Genomic DNA, 16,579 nt, shown 5'->3' with positions numbered 1-16,579 from the left:
TGATATTGCTTTCTTTCCTTCTCTTCCCTACATATTATGTAAGAAATCATCAACAACGGGCAGCCAAATGTGACTTGAATTGGGGCATGTTCATTTTGTTAATTTCACTCATGCTGACAGCTAACCTCGCACTCTTCTCAAATGCCTTGCCTAGAGATCCTGATTGTGAAAGCATTGCTTCTTTTCTATGGAATTGCTCCGAGAGTTGATATGCAGGTATTTCCATATTGATATGCAGGGATTCCATGCTCAATACTAAGAGTAATAAGGTATAACATGAATTTCAAACTACTGTTTGGTGAAATTCTGTAAATCAGTAACACCAAAGAATTTTGTTCCTCATCTCCCCTCAGTAAAAAAAAAAATTAATTTAAGCATTTAATAAATGTCTTTATGATAGGATTGCACATTTATCATATTGTAAATAGGAAATAATTCAAGTAGGGCATAACTGTATTTCCAAAGTACAGTAAATAGCATGAAAACTAGGTTCTATTTCACAGCAAACTCATGCTAAGAATTTCTTAATGATTTTTTTTTCTGAAATGACTGAGCCATGACTTTCTTCTGTAAGTTATTTTTTAGAGATTGAGGAAAATTCATGTAGTTTGTGGCTCAAAATTTGGAGAATGTGTTTGAATATTATACATTTTTATAAAAGTTGTTGGTTAAAGCTACTTTTAAACATTTAAAGAGACTTAATTTCAGTGTTGCATTTGTTTTCAACCCCCAGATTGTTTAAATTCAGTACTTACTATTCCTGTTTATTTTCAAAGCTGAAGTAATCTGTTGAAATGTGAATCATGCCAGAGTTTGGTGGTTTGAAGGTTGCCTCATCTAAATGATGCTTAAGTAGAAAGACTGAATTTAAAGGATTAGCATCTCACTAATTAACTAATGTTTTGAGCATATTCCAATATATGCAATGGACTTAGCACTCATGGGGATCAGAATTGGTAAGCGGTAAATCTTAGTTTTTCAACTAAGACATTTGACTGTCACTACAAATTGGTTGCTTTTCTCCTGAGGCAGATGTGGTGTTATCTTTGAACATGATCTCTTTCTCTCTGGTCTGGCTTTTTTGGACTTCTCTCAGGGTAATACAGATGTTCTCGGTTTTCCTGCACCCATTAGGATAACGTGGTCCATCTGGTGCTTCAATATAAACAGCATTATAAAAGTTAAGCCATGTCCAGACGTCTTCAAAGTTGTCAAGAGGTGGTTTTCATATTCCCCATATGGCATTTCAGAACAAATTTGGAAAGAGATATAAGTGATGAATAGGAATTCTTTAAATTAGACTTGTGATACAGTGTATTTCTACTTTTGTTACTGGCAAAAATATTTGATAACACTACGCTGAGTATGCATCTGCTGTAATAAAATTATGGATTTCAAGCTTCATATTTCATTTGTATTTATTACAAGAAAACAGTATAAACCAGTACTGCAAATGCTTGCTTCATTATTGTCTTCTTATCAATTGCGTGTTTGTACAGAATTAATTGTTAGGTGATATTTTCATATACCATTTCAGTATAAACTTTTTTTTTGCTTTCTGCCATCTGTTATCGGTAACACCTAAGACATCCTTAAGAAATATGTTGCCAAAGGCAGTGTTTTCCACTGATTATTCTGGAGTTTCATTCTTCCACTGTTTAAACCAGTGATGACACTTCAGGACCACAGTGGGAAAATGATTTTGCAAAAGCAATAACATTGTTTTAATATGCAGTACACATGATTATCACTGAGGTAGATTTAGTTTCATATAATAGCATTTTGTCATGTTGAAAATGGACACAGTCACTTTTTTTTGTTAACACTTGAGATGACGTTCTGTGGTGTTCTGTTTTTGGATGGTGCAACAGATTTTTGCTTGCATATAATAAAAGTGGGAAAGGTACTCTAAGTTTTGGCTCAAGCAAACAAGGTGCAGAAAGAGACTGAAACCATATCCCTTTTCCAACTTCAGAATGTAAGAGTAGTTCCCTGTTATCAACAGATTTTTTTTTTTAAAGTTCCCATTTACTCCAAAACAGATATGTGGTGCCTAAGGCACAAAACTGCCAGGTTCCTAGAAGAGTGTCTGCTTGTTAGGTCTGGGAGACTGGGTCATTGAATTCAGTTCTGTTCTATCACAGCAATCCTAATACATAATAATTACTCATAATTTTGCCTTCAGATTAATTACATCGTCTCAAGCTATATTCTAGAAAAAGTAAAACTGACTAGTAAATGAGTTACAGATTTGGTGATGACAGTTGCCAGTACCTCTGATACATTCTTTAAAAACAATATCAAGTTTCTAAGCATAGTGTTTCCAATAAACCAGTTTTTCTAAATAAGCTAAGTGGATGAAGTTTAACATGACTGGTTGTTAGGATATTGTTCCCATTGAAATGAATTTTCACTGGCATTGTTGACTTTAATGAGAGCAGGATTGCATCTTTTAGTGGTACTCATTTTATATGAAGAACTAACAGTGAAATATGTATTTCAGTATACTTTAGTACACACTTTAATGTTGAAAATTACATTATGTATGCTTTTTATTACAATATACTGCATGACATATGTTAAGGATACAAAGACGTTGAAGGAGAATTATGTATGTGTGGTAGGTAGATTCGATTAGCATACATGTGTATTTTCAAGACACTGAAGGCCATACAGGAAGTTTTTATGTAGCTACTGGTTAAGATACATGTATCATTGATTTTTTTTCTCTCCTTTTTTTCCTGCAGGGCCAAGGCTTTTCGTGGAAAGAAGGTCCATGGAGAATACGACATAAAGGTTGAACAGGTAACTAAATGACTTCATCTGAATGTTATTTGTATATTTGTGTATTTGTAGAAATACTTATGTGTGTATAAATACATACCTCCCTGGAGGTATTTAAAAGACACATAGATGTGACACCTGGGGGACATGGTTTAGCAGTGGACTTGGCAGTGTTAGGTTAATGGTTGGACTCAATGATCTTAAAGGTCTTTTCTAACCTAAATGATTCTATATGTATATATGTATAGATAGATACATGGTCCCTTGGCCTTGGAAAAAACCTCACAAGTTAAGTAAAACACACAAAGATTTAATTGTTTCATTCTAACTTGTCTCTTTTTAGCCGGTTCTGACCATAATTTGCACAACATTAAAAACATGTCATATTCAAAAGTTGCTGCTTAGAGACTGTGAATTTCCCAGACACTCCCTGAATTACATGTTGCATTTCTGTATCACTAATTCCATCACTGAAGAATATACATACATTCTGTTTGCAGTGCTAGTATGTGGGATTTTTTTTAAAAAAAAGCACTTAATAAATATGGAGATTTAATTTGGGGTGCATTAGAATTATGGCTATTTTATTTGAGCTATGTATCAAACTAGGGAAGTAAATAAGTCTTTTCACTGCTTTTCAATCTTGAATTCTATGAACAGAATCTACTGTAAGAAGCTTCAGTACTTAAAAGGAATTGTTTCGCCATTGGAATTCCAGAGAGTGAGGGAAAATTATCACTAGCTGTGTGGATTCAACTTATCTAGGTTCACAGTAATAGTACAGCATCTAGCTTTGCTCCATTGTTTACACCATTGAATATCTGCTGATGTTCTTGGCTTGGAAACATGGAAAGCTTTGCCAGGGATCTTCAAGAGTACTGAGGGAGAGATGAGAAAGAGAAGACAAGCTATTTTGTCCCAAAATTCCATCTACACCTAAATGAGACCTTGCAGTTGACATCATGCACACTTTCTTTTTAATATTAATAAAAGCTCTGTGTAAGCATATAATTTCCTTCATATGGTCTCTGTAGGACCAGAATCACCTTTAATCTGTAAGAGATTGAAAGTTCCTGAACCATACTAATCACTTTGTAGCACGTCAACACTGTGACAATCATATGCAAATAGTTGTTAACAACTACTTCAGTGTTCTTTTGCTAATATCAGAGACCATTATTTTATTTTTATACTACTTACAGCAACCTATCTATAACATACAATATTTTCTGTCACGTACTAAGTTTTTAAACTACAACATCTATATTGTGAATCCTTGTAATTTTTAATATGATTTATTAATTTGAGAGATTGATTGTCAATCTCAGATTAAGTAGATTTTAAATGATCTTTTAACATTGTCAGCACTTATACAGATATTTCAGTCTCTCACCATTTGCACTGTTTTTACAATAATCTTAAAACAGCCCTTTGTGTTTGGAACATTGTAACACTGATCCAAGAAAATATATAAGTGTATGGGATTTAATGAAGAGACATCCATTCTTGAAATCAAGCACATACTTAGGCTATTGAGTTGGAATTGTGGTTAGAGTAGTCAACACTTGCCTTAACTGAACACTAAATTCTGAAAGCCTTACACATATTTTATTTAGGAAGACTTTCAGTGATACCATTTTTCAAGAGGAGACTAATGAGAATTCTGACACCCTCTATTCTGTGTTAGTGTCTGGGATAGCAAAGACGCTTTTATTTATCCACTAGAAGACAGTTGGCTGCATTTCAATTATTCTGCTGTCTAATGTTATTGTAAAGTGCCTTGAGAGTCTAAGCTGATGAAAGACAGTGGATAAGTGAAAAACATCCTGTCCTTTCCTTTCAAATAACTGTAGATTCAGAGTATGGAAGTGATTCCTTCTAAATTCCACATTTCCAGTGTGAGAAGATATTTTGAAAAAGGTCTTTATTTGTGAATTTTGCAAGTTAATTGTTTATTAGCACCAGGTCTTTTAAAAGAAGAGTAAATGCACAAGAAGAGACACTAAATGCTATAAGAAAATATTCTGTTTATCGTAGTTCTTTCAACATTACTGTTGTACTGTTTTCTCCAAGACTTTATAAAAAGGTTTGTTGAGTCTGTATTAATCTGTTTGATAACACCATACAAAGCAAAAATATAATCTGTATGCTGCTTTGCAGACATGAATGCGGAAATACACTTGCTTCAGCCCCACAGTCCTTTTTCATAAAGGTTTTTACTTTTTGCTTTCTTTGTATTAGAATTTATTCAAATGTAATGTGTCATACGTGGCAAATACTGTTGGATTAATATTCTCTTAGTGCTCATTATATTCCAAATGTATAATGTAAGCAGTTCAGGTACTAATACTTAAAAGAAGGGATTTAGGAAAATAAAGGTAAAATATACCAGACTGACTAATGTGAGTCTCCTTTTCGTAGGCAGAATTTTCAGAAATCAACTTGATAGCCCATGCTGATGGCAATTATGCAGTAGATATCCAAGTATTTCGAAATGGCACTAAAGTTGTCAGGTAAGAAAAAACTAAATAGAATAACATCAAAAAGCAACGAATTGCATAGTGTATGTCTGTAAAAGGTACTGAATGATTTTTTTGTATATGTGTGGTAGGGATTTTGACAGATGCGATACATCTCGTCATTGGCATGAAGAGTAGGAAATAAAGTATCTGATCAGCGCAATAAGACCTGTTTGACAGGAAGGAAATCTCTGATATTTTGATCACACAGAAGATGGATTTGATTAAGATGGGAATGAAGTCTGGTATAAAGAACAAATGATTGGGAGTTAGGCTTACCGATCTGGGTCTGTCTTTGTGTCACAAAGACAGTCTTGGTAATTTTGTGTAAGCCAGACCTTTCCAGATGAGCAGTATTTTTATCCAGTGTTGAATATTTTCTGTAGAAACAGTCAAAGTCACAGCACTTCTTTCAGGATAGTTACTGGAATGTAGTTTGAAATACTTGATACTGTTTGAAAGATTTTGGTTTAAAAGCCTGAGATTTCCCAATAGGCTGTTCTGTCCACAAAGGATTATTCCAGTTGAAGGCAGGGTAATTTTACCATTATTTTTCAGTGAGGACATCAACAGCCCTGTAAATATAAGGGGAGAAAACAGGGGTACATCTGGGCAAAATAAAAGCTTAAGTAAGTATTAGGAACATTATTTCAGGCAGTCCTGTGTTTTATCTAATTTGTGGGAATTACTCCTAGTTGGGCCAGTGCAGTTATGTATGAGTTAAGTGTAGAAGTTGTTTGGCTGAACAATTTGCATTCAGAAAGGTAGATCAAGGCACTAACAGTGATGCGGTAGTTTACTGCTTATGTTTTTCTTTAGGGAGCTGGGCAGCATACAGCGTGTCTTGTATCTTCATGTTTTTGCACAACATCTGTCCAAATAAAAGTTTTGGAATTTTCTACTCATTCATGTTTTTTAAAAAAAATAATAAAAAAAATAACCCAGGGGAAAAAATGAGTGTACTTTATGCTTTGAAACTCACAACTATTTAATCTCTTCTGTGTTCTAAAAAAACTGCAGCTTACTACAACAACCACTTATGCCAAATCCACAAGATTATTTCCCTAGGAGGGTAAGAGATTTGATTATTATTTTTTTTTAAGGTTTGGGGGAGTTTTTCCCAATGATAGAAGTTTTGAAGCCACGAAATCTTGATCACTGATCCTCAGTTGCTTTTTCTGTAGAGAATTTTCCAAGCAGAACAAAAATATTGAGGCCAAGTTAACATCAAAACATGTCAATATTTAATGTGAGTTGGGAACCTCCAGAAAAGAGCATCTGCAAGGATGTATATTCGCAGTTTATGGGAAAACTTGGTAAAACTGCTGCTTATGTTAAACAGAGGAATCTTGTTGTGTCATTAGATAACTCTGAAAATGAGATTACAAAGGATTTTATGATATTACCAATTTTATGGGTATTTTATTTAACCAAATAGAGCTACCTGAAGTAGATAAATTTCACTCAAACCTGTGTGGGATACCTGCATGTGTCTGCACGCTTTCTGGTGTGAGAAGGATATGCAGACATGATGGGACAGCAGTGCTCTGTTTCTATGATAACTTATGTGGAGATTACAGAGTATCTTTTAAAAGCAAAAGGATTTTTCATAAGTGTTCTGTATCTTCAGATAAGTGCTAGTCTTTATGTTGCTTTAAGCCTAGTTGGTTTGTGAAGTTTATTGCATGAAGCTTGGAATGTGTTTCTTGTGTCACTAAGGAATGCAGAGATAGTGATGGATACTACGTTACATTTTCAGGTGATGAGAAACTTCACTTGAAATCCAGTGTTAAGTATGGGTCAGAAAGTAGGATGTGTAGCATGTTCCTTTGTTTCTGTTTGTCTCAACTATCAAGAGTGATGGGAGAAACTGCTGGTTCCACTAGTATCAAAGTTCATATTGAATATGGACTATGAGCATATTACTGAAAAGGCTTGAACACTGAGATAAAGTCTTATGTGTTATCAATGTAAGGCCCAAAGTGACCTTGTATCATAGACTTATGAGCAAAATATTAATAGTAAAATCATAGAAATTTCAGTGACAAAATTTTGCTGCTTCAATTTAGGAGGAAAAAACTAACAGGCACCTGCTTGTTTCATTTTTTGTGAATGAAAATCAAACCATGAAAAATGATTTATTGTGTTACATAATACTGAGATTTTGGATCTTACAAATGCTTGAGCCCAGATTAAAATTTTACTCATGACCTTTTGTATACACAGTAATTCTCTCCAGAATTACAGAACTAGAAAAATTATGTAAATGTATCATAACCCTTTGAGAAGTTTTTGCAATGCAAAATATGTAATTTTTTTTAAAGTACATTCCCCCAATTGTTTCATTAAATCACTATTTTAAAGGACATTTTCTGTTCTTCTATTTAAAAACACAGTACTGTGTTTGAGATGATGTGTAATCCCCTTAGCACTATTTTAAATGATGGGGAGGGGTGTCTCTTTTTCAGTGAGTAGTCTGCAGTTTTGATTAAGGCATCATTAGTCCTCCGAGTATTATACTCATGCTGTACCAGTAAATTGAATTTCCTTATTTCAAACACTTGGTACACCACCATGAAACCTAGATCACAAGTTCTCAGAACTATGGTACAAGTATTTTTTTGAAACTTGTTAAAGGCAAGCATTTCTTTACAAGTTTTGGTTGTCGGTCTACAGTGCCATTTTAATGACTCTTGACAGCAAATCTTTATAACGTTGCTTTTGCCAAATCATGCATTATATTTGAAAACCAACTTAAGAATCCAGCTAATAAACTTTGACTTCTGCATTCAGGCTGGAATCTCAAAACTGCTTAAGCAATTTTAACATGAATTTTAATCGTTTTGGGTTTGTTTTGTTTTAGTGGAGTGAGATTTCTGAGTTATTTCATAATCTTTGGAATTTTTCACTCCAGCATATAACCTACATTTATTCAAGGCATGTAAATAATCACACTAATTACTACACTAATATAATTTACCCTGAAGTTGTACCTCAGGAGGTTGATGGCTTCGAGCTAGTCAGTGTTTTCTCCACCTATAAAATTTGAATAATGAGAATCCTTCGGCAAGAAAATTTAGGAATGAATTGCCCCTGTACTTGTGGTTCTGTCCTGTTCTGTTATGTCTTCTGTTTTCCAAAACCTTCTTCAGTAACTAAATGTTAGGGTTGGAGTGAGGTGAAGATGGTGTCAGACTGTTCTAAAAGGTGCATGGTGATGGGACAAGAAGCCACAGAGGCTGCAACAGGGGAAATCCTGGTGGGATACAAGAGAGAAAGAGGAAACAAAAGTGCAGTTGTAGGTTTAGAAATTAATTTTGACAAGTGTCTTGATCAAAAGTTGAATTGTTATTATCTCCCAACTATGGTATGATTCCTTTTGTGAGCAGTGGGGTTGCTGCATCTCTTACTGTCTTAGAAACAGTCTGACAATAGTTGTGGAAAAAAATTTTTTCCCAAGAAGCTTACGTGTCTGGCAGAGACATTTGCCTGCTTTGGTTTTGACTGTCATTGGTGTACATAAACTAAGAACAGAGTCAGAATTTATATGTATGATTTATCTTTCAGTGGGAAAACAACCTTGAAAAGCCATGATAATTTGTCTCTCCTCCTAATAGAGTCACATTATTGACTGGATGCCAGTGTTTTCTTAACAGCTGTTAAGAAATGATACAGTATAGAATTTCTTAATGCCATATTAATTCTTTCTGTCTTGTAGCATTTACCTTTGTTTTGAGTGTTCTTTTAGTACTTCTCCATCCATCAGCTAGACATTTTTCCCTTTTAAGACTTTGCTGTTGAAGGAAAAACAATTTGATCTCTGGCTATTAGTAATGTATCTTTTTCTTGCTAGGTCATTCCGGCCTGATTTTGTCCTTGTTCGACAACATTCATTCAGTATGGCAGAAAATGAAGATTTCCGTAACTTGATCATTGGAATGCAGTATGCAGGCATCCCTAGCGTCAACTCCCTGGAATCAGTCTATAACTTCTGTGACAAACCGTGGGTGGTAAGTGATGTATCAAAAAGTTTTTCTGGTGCAAAAACAGTCAGTGACTTTTTTTATTTGTTTGCTTGTTTAGCTCCCTTTTGTGAATATTGAGTATCAACTGCAACGTTACTTAGCAGAGCAGTGAAGAAGTAGTGAAAGGAATAAAAAGTAAACTAAGATATTTAAATAATTTTTTCAAAGAGCCAGTGTAGGCAGTGTGGAGACAGAAAAAAGTATTTATAGTACAAATAATGAAATAATTGAGGAAACTAATGGAAAGCCTATCCACTGCTAACATACTTCCTCAAGTGAGGAAAGTGTGTGTATTCACAATTTGTCTGGGAAAAGCAAGCTGAGAATATTTTTCATATTTGTGGTTTTGAACATAATTTAAACAGACTTTTAGCCAGTGTTTTCCTCATGCCTGTGAAATTTTTGGGGCTGTGCTTTAGCAAGGAAATCTGAAGCTATTAGTTTCCTCATTTGAAAGCTCTTTTCATAATCTTGTGCATATGGGGTAGGAGTTTGTCTTTTCAGTTACACCTAGAGTAATGAGGTACGCAGTGTAGAAGTCAATGCAGTTTTTCATTACATGCTTTGTAGTGATGAAGGTAGAATTTGATGATCTTTTCAGTTCATAGAGGACTAAATAATAGTAGCAACAAGTTAAAATGTGGTGCTGTAAAAGATGATTATCAATGCTGTAATCACTGTTCCTTTAATAGATGTATTCAGTTGCCCAAGAGCTAATGCAACTTTAAAGAATACCACTTGTTATAACTAGCTGAAGCTTCATAACATTTTTAATCTGATGTCTGGGTAAGAAAAGAAAGGTTGTCAATATTTTTCACACCGAAGGAAAGTTGTACTGTAATACTTTTTATTGCGTTGAAGATGTTTATTTTTCACACTATGAAAATCCCTCAAAAAAATTGTCAGCACATTTTAACATAGACCTCTTTCAGCTAATTTTATCATACTTTTATACTGCAGAAAGCTACAGTGGAGAATAAATAATTGCTAGAGCTTTTATAACTTCTCAGAATACATGTTGTACATTGCTGAATCCATTATTTAATACAGCACATTTTCTGTGCTGTGTGGTGTTTCTTAATGCGTTGATTCATTGTATGTAATAAAGCAATGAAGCAATAACAGTAGCATTTATATGCAATAATGATGCAATAAAAAGTAAATTAATAATTCCTCCTTGTAATATTCTTCTGGTGGCATTACTGTCATGGCTGTTATTCCACCAAACCAATAAAAGTATGTCTTTCTTACAACTGGTCTTGTTGCACATAAAATTTGTCTGCTGACTTTTTCATTCATAATAATAACTGGACGTAACTAGGAGCTATAGGAATATTTACTATAATAACTGGAGGACCTGGCAAAAGCAAGCATAAGGTTACATGTGTAAAGTAATTGTCATGTTCTGTATCTTTTTTGTTGTTCTATACAGTACATCACAAAAAATAATAAAGTGTTATGCTTATAAGGTCTTATTTGAATTTAGAGTTATAATAATTTTAAAATAGTCTTGAATTTTGGTAGAGTTTTTTTTAAGGTGTGGCGTAACAGTTCATGATGAAATGGCTATTGTTTGAATTGCCATATCTGTATCTTTGCTTTTTGCAAAAATTTCCCTTTTTAGCTGAAATTTCTGTGGTTTGTCTCAAGCTAGATATGAATGAAATGAAAATATTTTAAGCTAATTTTATTTTATTTGAACAGAGAGAAGAACGATTTTTTTCCTTTAAGATTTTTCTACCTTGACATTTCTACATCTGACTGCCAAAGTATGTTTTGTTTGAAATACTAAGATTTTTCACAGCGTCAGCAAGAGTCTGTTTCACATCTCTTAGGTATTTCCTCTAAGAAACAACTATCCTAGAGACATTTTAAAGTGTCAGACAGGTCACATGCTTCTGACTAGCATCTTTCACATTTTAATTATCTTCTGTAGTTCCCTGATGTGGTTTTCATTGAAGTGCACAGTTGAGAGAGCAGGGCCTGAGCATACATCCCCCATTGCAAGTCCATGGACAATTAGCCTGAGTAGGCAATGTTCATGTGTTGTGAGCATGATCGTGCTTTGCTCCACGACGGCCTCAATTCTGTGTTTTAACTACCTGTAACCAAAAGTGAAGCCTGCAAATGTGTGATTGGTTCCCATTCTGAATATGTGGTGGCACTGTACTTTAGCTGAATCCTACTTAGGAGTGTCAACTTTTATTTTGAGCACAAACACAGTTTCATACAAACACGAGGGGGCTTGTTTGGGCGTTTGACTTGGAATATCCTGACTTCTGTTCTTTGTGGTAGTGGGAGATGTAGACAAAACCACATCCATCCCAGAGCATCATGGAATCTTCATCAGATTCAGGAAAGGTAAACACTGCAAGTCATGCAAACCTGTTTCAACCCAAGCCCAGAATAAATACCCTGAGGGTAAAAATCCATTGATCCTTTGATGCAACCAGTTTCATGAATGTTCAAATAATGCAACAGAATCCAGGGACTGTTGGTTTTGCTAATGTTATAGCTTTTTTGATTACACCTAACTCCTACAAACTACCCTGCCTATGTGAAATCTCTACTGCAAACTGTAGGCTAGTTTTGGCTGCCTTAAGGTGCACTCCTCAATCTGTTGCTGAATGCTAACATTAAGCATAAAAAACATTGATGCCCATACTGTGCTCCTAGATGTACTTTTAGGCCAGTGAATCAAGCAGTGTTCCCCACTGATAAAATGACATTTATTTAAGCTGAATTGGTACAAACTTAGTTAAACTGTAACTAGAAAAAACTAGCAGAATTATTCTGCAAGTTCCTTGATTAGAAAACAGTTCAACATTTCCAGCTCTGATTAAAGGTATTGAACCACCTGGCAGTCTCATCTCTTATATACTAAACTTCATGATTTGATGAAACTGAAATTGTATGCTTGTGGTTCAGACCATTTCCTTATTTAAATGTCTGTCTTTTTAATCATGGCCTAAATACTAAAATTCATTCTAATCCCAATTACGGTTTATATTATTTGTAGTCTTAACATGCATAAAGAAGAAAAGTAAGTTCCAGTTCATACACGTATCACAGAATCCCAGGTTGGAAGGGACCTCAGGGATCATCTAGTCCAACCTTTCTAGGAAGAGCAGAGTCTAGACAAGATGGCCCAGCACCCTGTCCAGACGACTCGTGAAGGTGTCCAACGTGGCCGAGTCAACCAATTCCCTGGGAAGATTATTCCAATGATTGACTGTCCTCATTGTGAAAAGTTTTCCTCTCGTGTCCCATCGGAATCTCCCCAAGAGCAACTTGTGTCCATTCCCCCTTGTCCTCTCCATGTGACTCCATGTGAAAAGGGAGCCTCCATCTTCTTTGTAGCAACCCCTTAAGTACTGGTACATGGGGATGAGATCCCCTCGAGGCCTCCTTTTCTCAAGGCTGAACAAACCCAGTTCTCCCAGCTTATCCTCGTATGGCAGGCCTTCCAGTCGTTTGATCATCTTGGTGTCCCTTCTCTGGACCCCTTCCAGCCTGTCCACATCCTTTTTGTATAGTGGGGACCAGAACTGTACACAGTACTCCAGGTGTGGCCTGACAAGCGCTGAGCAGAGTGGGATAATGACTTCTTTATCTCTGCTGGCAATGCCCTTTTTGATGCAACCCAGCATCCTGTTGGCCTTCTTGGCTGCAGCAGCACACTGTTCACTCATGTTGAGCTTTCTGACCACCAGGACCCCCATGTCCCTTTCCACAGAGCTGCTCTCCAGCCAGGTGGATCCCAGTCTGTGCTGCACTCCCGGATTATGTTTTCCCAGGTGCATGAGCTTACACTTCTCCTTGTTGAACTTCATAAGGTTCTTGCTGGCCCACTCTTCCAGCCTATCCAGATCTCCCTGCAGAGCAGCTCTTCCTTCTGGAGTGCCTGCTTCCCCACTCAATTCAGTGTCATCCGCAAACTTCATCAGGCTACACTTGATGCCGTTATCCAGATCCCTTATAAAGCTATTGAATAACATTGGCCCCAGTATCGGTCCCTGGGGGACTCCACTAGTGACAGGTTGCCACTTGGAAAAGGAGCCATTTATCACCACCCTTTGGGTGCGGCCTGTCAGTCAGTTCCCCACCCACTGTACAGACCACCTGTCTGGGCCATAATGCATTAATTTCTCCAGGAGGAGACTGTGGGGGACCGTATCAAAGGCCTTGGAGAAGTCCAGGTAGACAGTGTCCACCACCTGCCCCATGTCAACCAGGCAAGTCGCTTTGTCATAGAAGGCCACCAGGTTTGTCAACAGCGATCTGCCTTTAGTGAAGCCATGTTGGCTTTTCCCAATCACATGCTTCATTTGACTTGTGATGCCCCCCAGGAGGATTTGTTCCATAACTTTCCCAGGGATTGAAGTAAGGCTGAGGGCCTATAGTTACCCGGATCCTCCCTCAAGCCCTTCTTGTAGATAGGGGTAACATTTGCCTTCCTCAAGTCCTCTGGGACATCCCCCGTTCTCCACGATTTCTCGAAGATTACGGAGAGTGGCCTTGCAATGATGTCAGCCAGCGCGCTCAACACCCTCGGGTGGATGGCGTCAGGGCCCATTGATTTGTAGGGATCAAGCTCCTGTAGTAATTCATGTACTAACTCTTCCTTCACTGATGGTGGGTCGGTGTTTGGATCAATCGGCAATTTCGTTCCCAAAGCCTGGGACCCAATAGTGTTGGTAAAGACAGAGGTGAAGAAGGTGTTGAAGATCTCTGCTTTCTCAGCGTCATTGGTGATTGACTCTCCTTTTCGGTTTAACAGTGGGCCTATGTACATATGTACCTTTTCATTAAGTACATCTTAGCGTCAGAAAGGATTTCAGAAGGCGTATTCTGCAGTCATGAGTGTCCATGTCAATTTTGCAGTAGTGTGAGTAAGCAAGCATGTGCTTAGACTTAAAATCAATTAGCCCCTTTCTTCATAGCATGTACAGGAGTATTTCTGGACAATTCCTTTGTTAACATGGATGACACTTTTATGAAAACTATTTCTATAAAAAATTGCCAGTTCAAAAGCCCTATGAAAAATTATAAATCGGAACTCTAGATAAATCCATAAATAATGGTCTTTATTAATTGATATGAAATAGATTGACTTTCCTGCAGGTAAAATTTGAGTGGCAGAAGTGAATCGCAACTTCTATAACAGCAGAAAAAAAATAGGGTGTCCAATGGAATAGGCCTTTAAGGGATGAAAAATGATTGAATTAGTCATGGCCATTTGATCTTACATCACTTTAAAATCAGTAGTAGTACAGAATTGCTAGGAGGGGAAGCCAGTAAAGTTAGACTAGTTATCAAAGGGCTATCAAATAAAATGAGAGTTAGAATCCAAATATAAAATCTTTGTTTTTTAATTAACTGAAAGTAATTTTTAAAAAATAAATTAAAAAATAATTTAATTAAACAAAAAATAATATTCTTCAGAGTATCAGGTCCTTGCTTTTTAGAACGTACAGCTCCAGATGTACAGCATCTGTTTTCAACCTTGAGGACAGATTCACACCCTGTGTTAGAAACTGAAGCACCTGCCTGTAGTTTTTCAGCGGAACTCTTTTTGTATTGTGTTTGCAGACACACGTGGGTTTCTGTATCTTTGCCAATAGACAGTCAGCAAATTTGTATTTGATCTGAGGTGTATTACTGAAAGGTGGGGGTGTGGTGGGAAGGTTGCCAGAAACATACTAAAAACACTTCTGAAAACAAGTCTTCAAGCTTGTGTTTTCTGGTGTCAGGACATACATAGTTCCTTTGAATGCACGTCAGAAGTTCAAAGAACCAGATAACCATTTGAAAAGTTCAGATGCTAGCAATCATGGCAAAAAAAATATTGAAATGAATGTGTGTGGTGAGATGTTTGCATACTGAAATATGTTAATGGTTTGGGATTATTACAGTACTGTTATTTCACTGTGATAATACTTACCACCTACCTCATGAAAAATTGGAGCCTGGCTTGTGAGATGCATTTCACTTCAACGCTAGTAAGAATGTCAGCTACATACCTAGGGGGGAAAGCATGAGTTTTCTAAATAAAGACTGAGTTCTTTGTTAGTAAGTGCATGCAGAGCTGTGGAGGAACCATTTTAAGGCTCATACCCTCTCTTACCACGTTGGAATGTTTCATTGCATTGTCATGTTGCAAAGTAAAATCTTGTGCATGACTCATCCCATTCAGATGAGATAAAAATTTTACCTAGTTTTACAGTTACATCGAGTTAAGGTGAGGCAAAAATGTATCCTTTCCTCATTGGATTCATGATCCATCTTACGATCAGGACACATATCTAACGGTGTGCAGAACCTGTTGTAAAGTATTTATGAAAGTTTTATATAGCCAAAAGAAAAAAATAACATAATTAATTACCCAAGGTTATGATATGGTATATATATAAAGTAACAGTCTAGGTATTTTATTATCTTTGTTTTCCTTTAGAAAATGTTATTTGAGAAATAAGTGAGACATTCCTTAACTGAGGCTTATGAGATTGTAATCTTTCCGATAATACATGATGTAGGTGAGCTAAGTAAGTAATTGCAGAGGCTGGAAGTAACTGGAAAATGTGATGATAATGACAGTGCTTGCAGTAATAGGCAAAATATTATGCCTGTGATTCAGGCTGGGGAAATAGTATTTTTAACAAACCCACGATTTTCCAGTATACCGGGCTGAATTTTTTAAAAATGTCTTCCTTCCTCTACGCATCTTTTGCATGCTTCCTATTAAAATTGATGTAAAATTTGCATGCTTAAGTGTTTACATCATTTGAACCCTACTCCTGATTTTAGCTTCAGTTACAAATATTGGTGATAGGGGTGCACTCTTGGAATACTACAGATTATTAGCTCTTCACCCATACTGAGTATAGCACGTTGCCAATAAGTGGAATTATGCAGTGAGGTGGAGTTAATTGGTCAGTATACTGAAAGTGCAGACTCTGACTTGCTTGTCAGGGGCTGCAAGGTTCCATGTCTATGGCTGCTGTAGATGGAACGCTTTATTTTAGTTAAACCTGGACTGTGACCTACTAATTACACATATCATAGAAGCTGGATTGCTACTTTTAGGTTCAGATAGTGATAAGCATTTCAACACTGCAGAGATTACAGAATTGCTGCAATTGTATAGACCAAGTGTGTATGACTGAAGAGAAAGAAAATTCTCACAAAATCAGACCAAATTCCGTGATATCAGTTCTGGTTCCTGTAATGCAGAGGGAAAACATAACAGCA

General features: G+C 36.3%; 1 protein-coding gene across 1 annotated transcript in view; it reads left to right on the top strand.

Moving 5' to 3' along the window:
• Positions 1-16,579, top strand: part of SYN2 (synapsin II) — a 203,858-nt gene that overhangs the window by 78,821 nt on the left and 108,458 nt on the right. The window contains exons 2-4 of the mRNA XM_075096744.1: positions 2,748-2,805; positions 5,206-5,297; positions 9,157-9,313. Coding sequence (XP_074952845.1) covers positions 2,748-2,805; positions 5,206-5,297; positions 9,157-9,313 — 307 coding nt within the window. The remainder of the gene's footprint in view (positions 1-2,747; positions 2,806-5,205; positions 5,298-9,156; positions 9,314-16,579) is intronic.

The sequence above is a fragment of the Phalacrocorax aristotelis genome, chromosome 6, assembly GCF_949628215.1.
Source record: "Phalacrocorax aristotelis chromosome 6, bGulAri2.1, whole genome shotgun sequence".
Taxonomy (NCBI): domain Eukaryota; kingdom Metazoa; phylum Chordata; class Aves; order Suliformes; family Phalacrocoracidae; genus Phalacrocorax; species Phalacrocorax aristotelis.
Note: the sequence above shows the minus strand (reverse complement) of the source record. Positions and strands in the feature narration are given on the sequence as shown.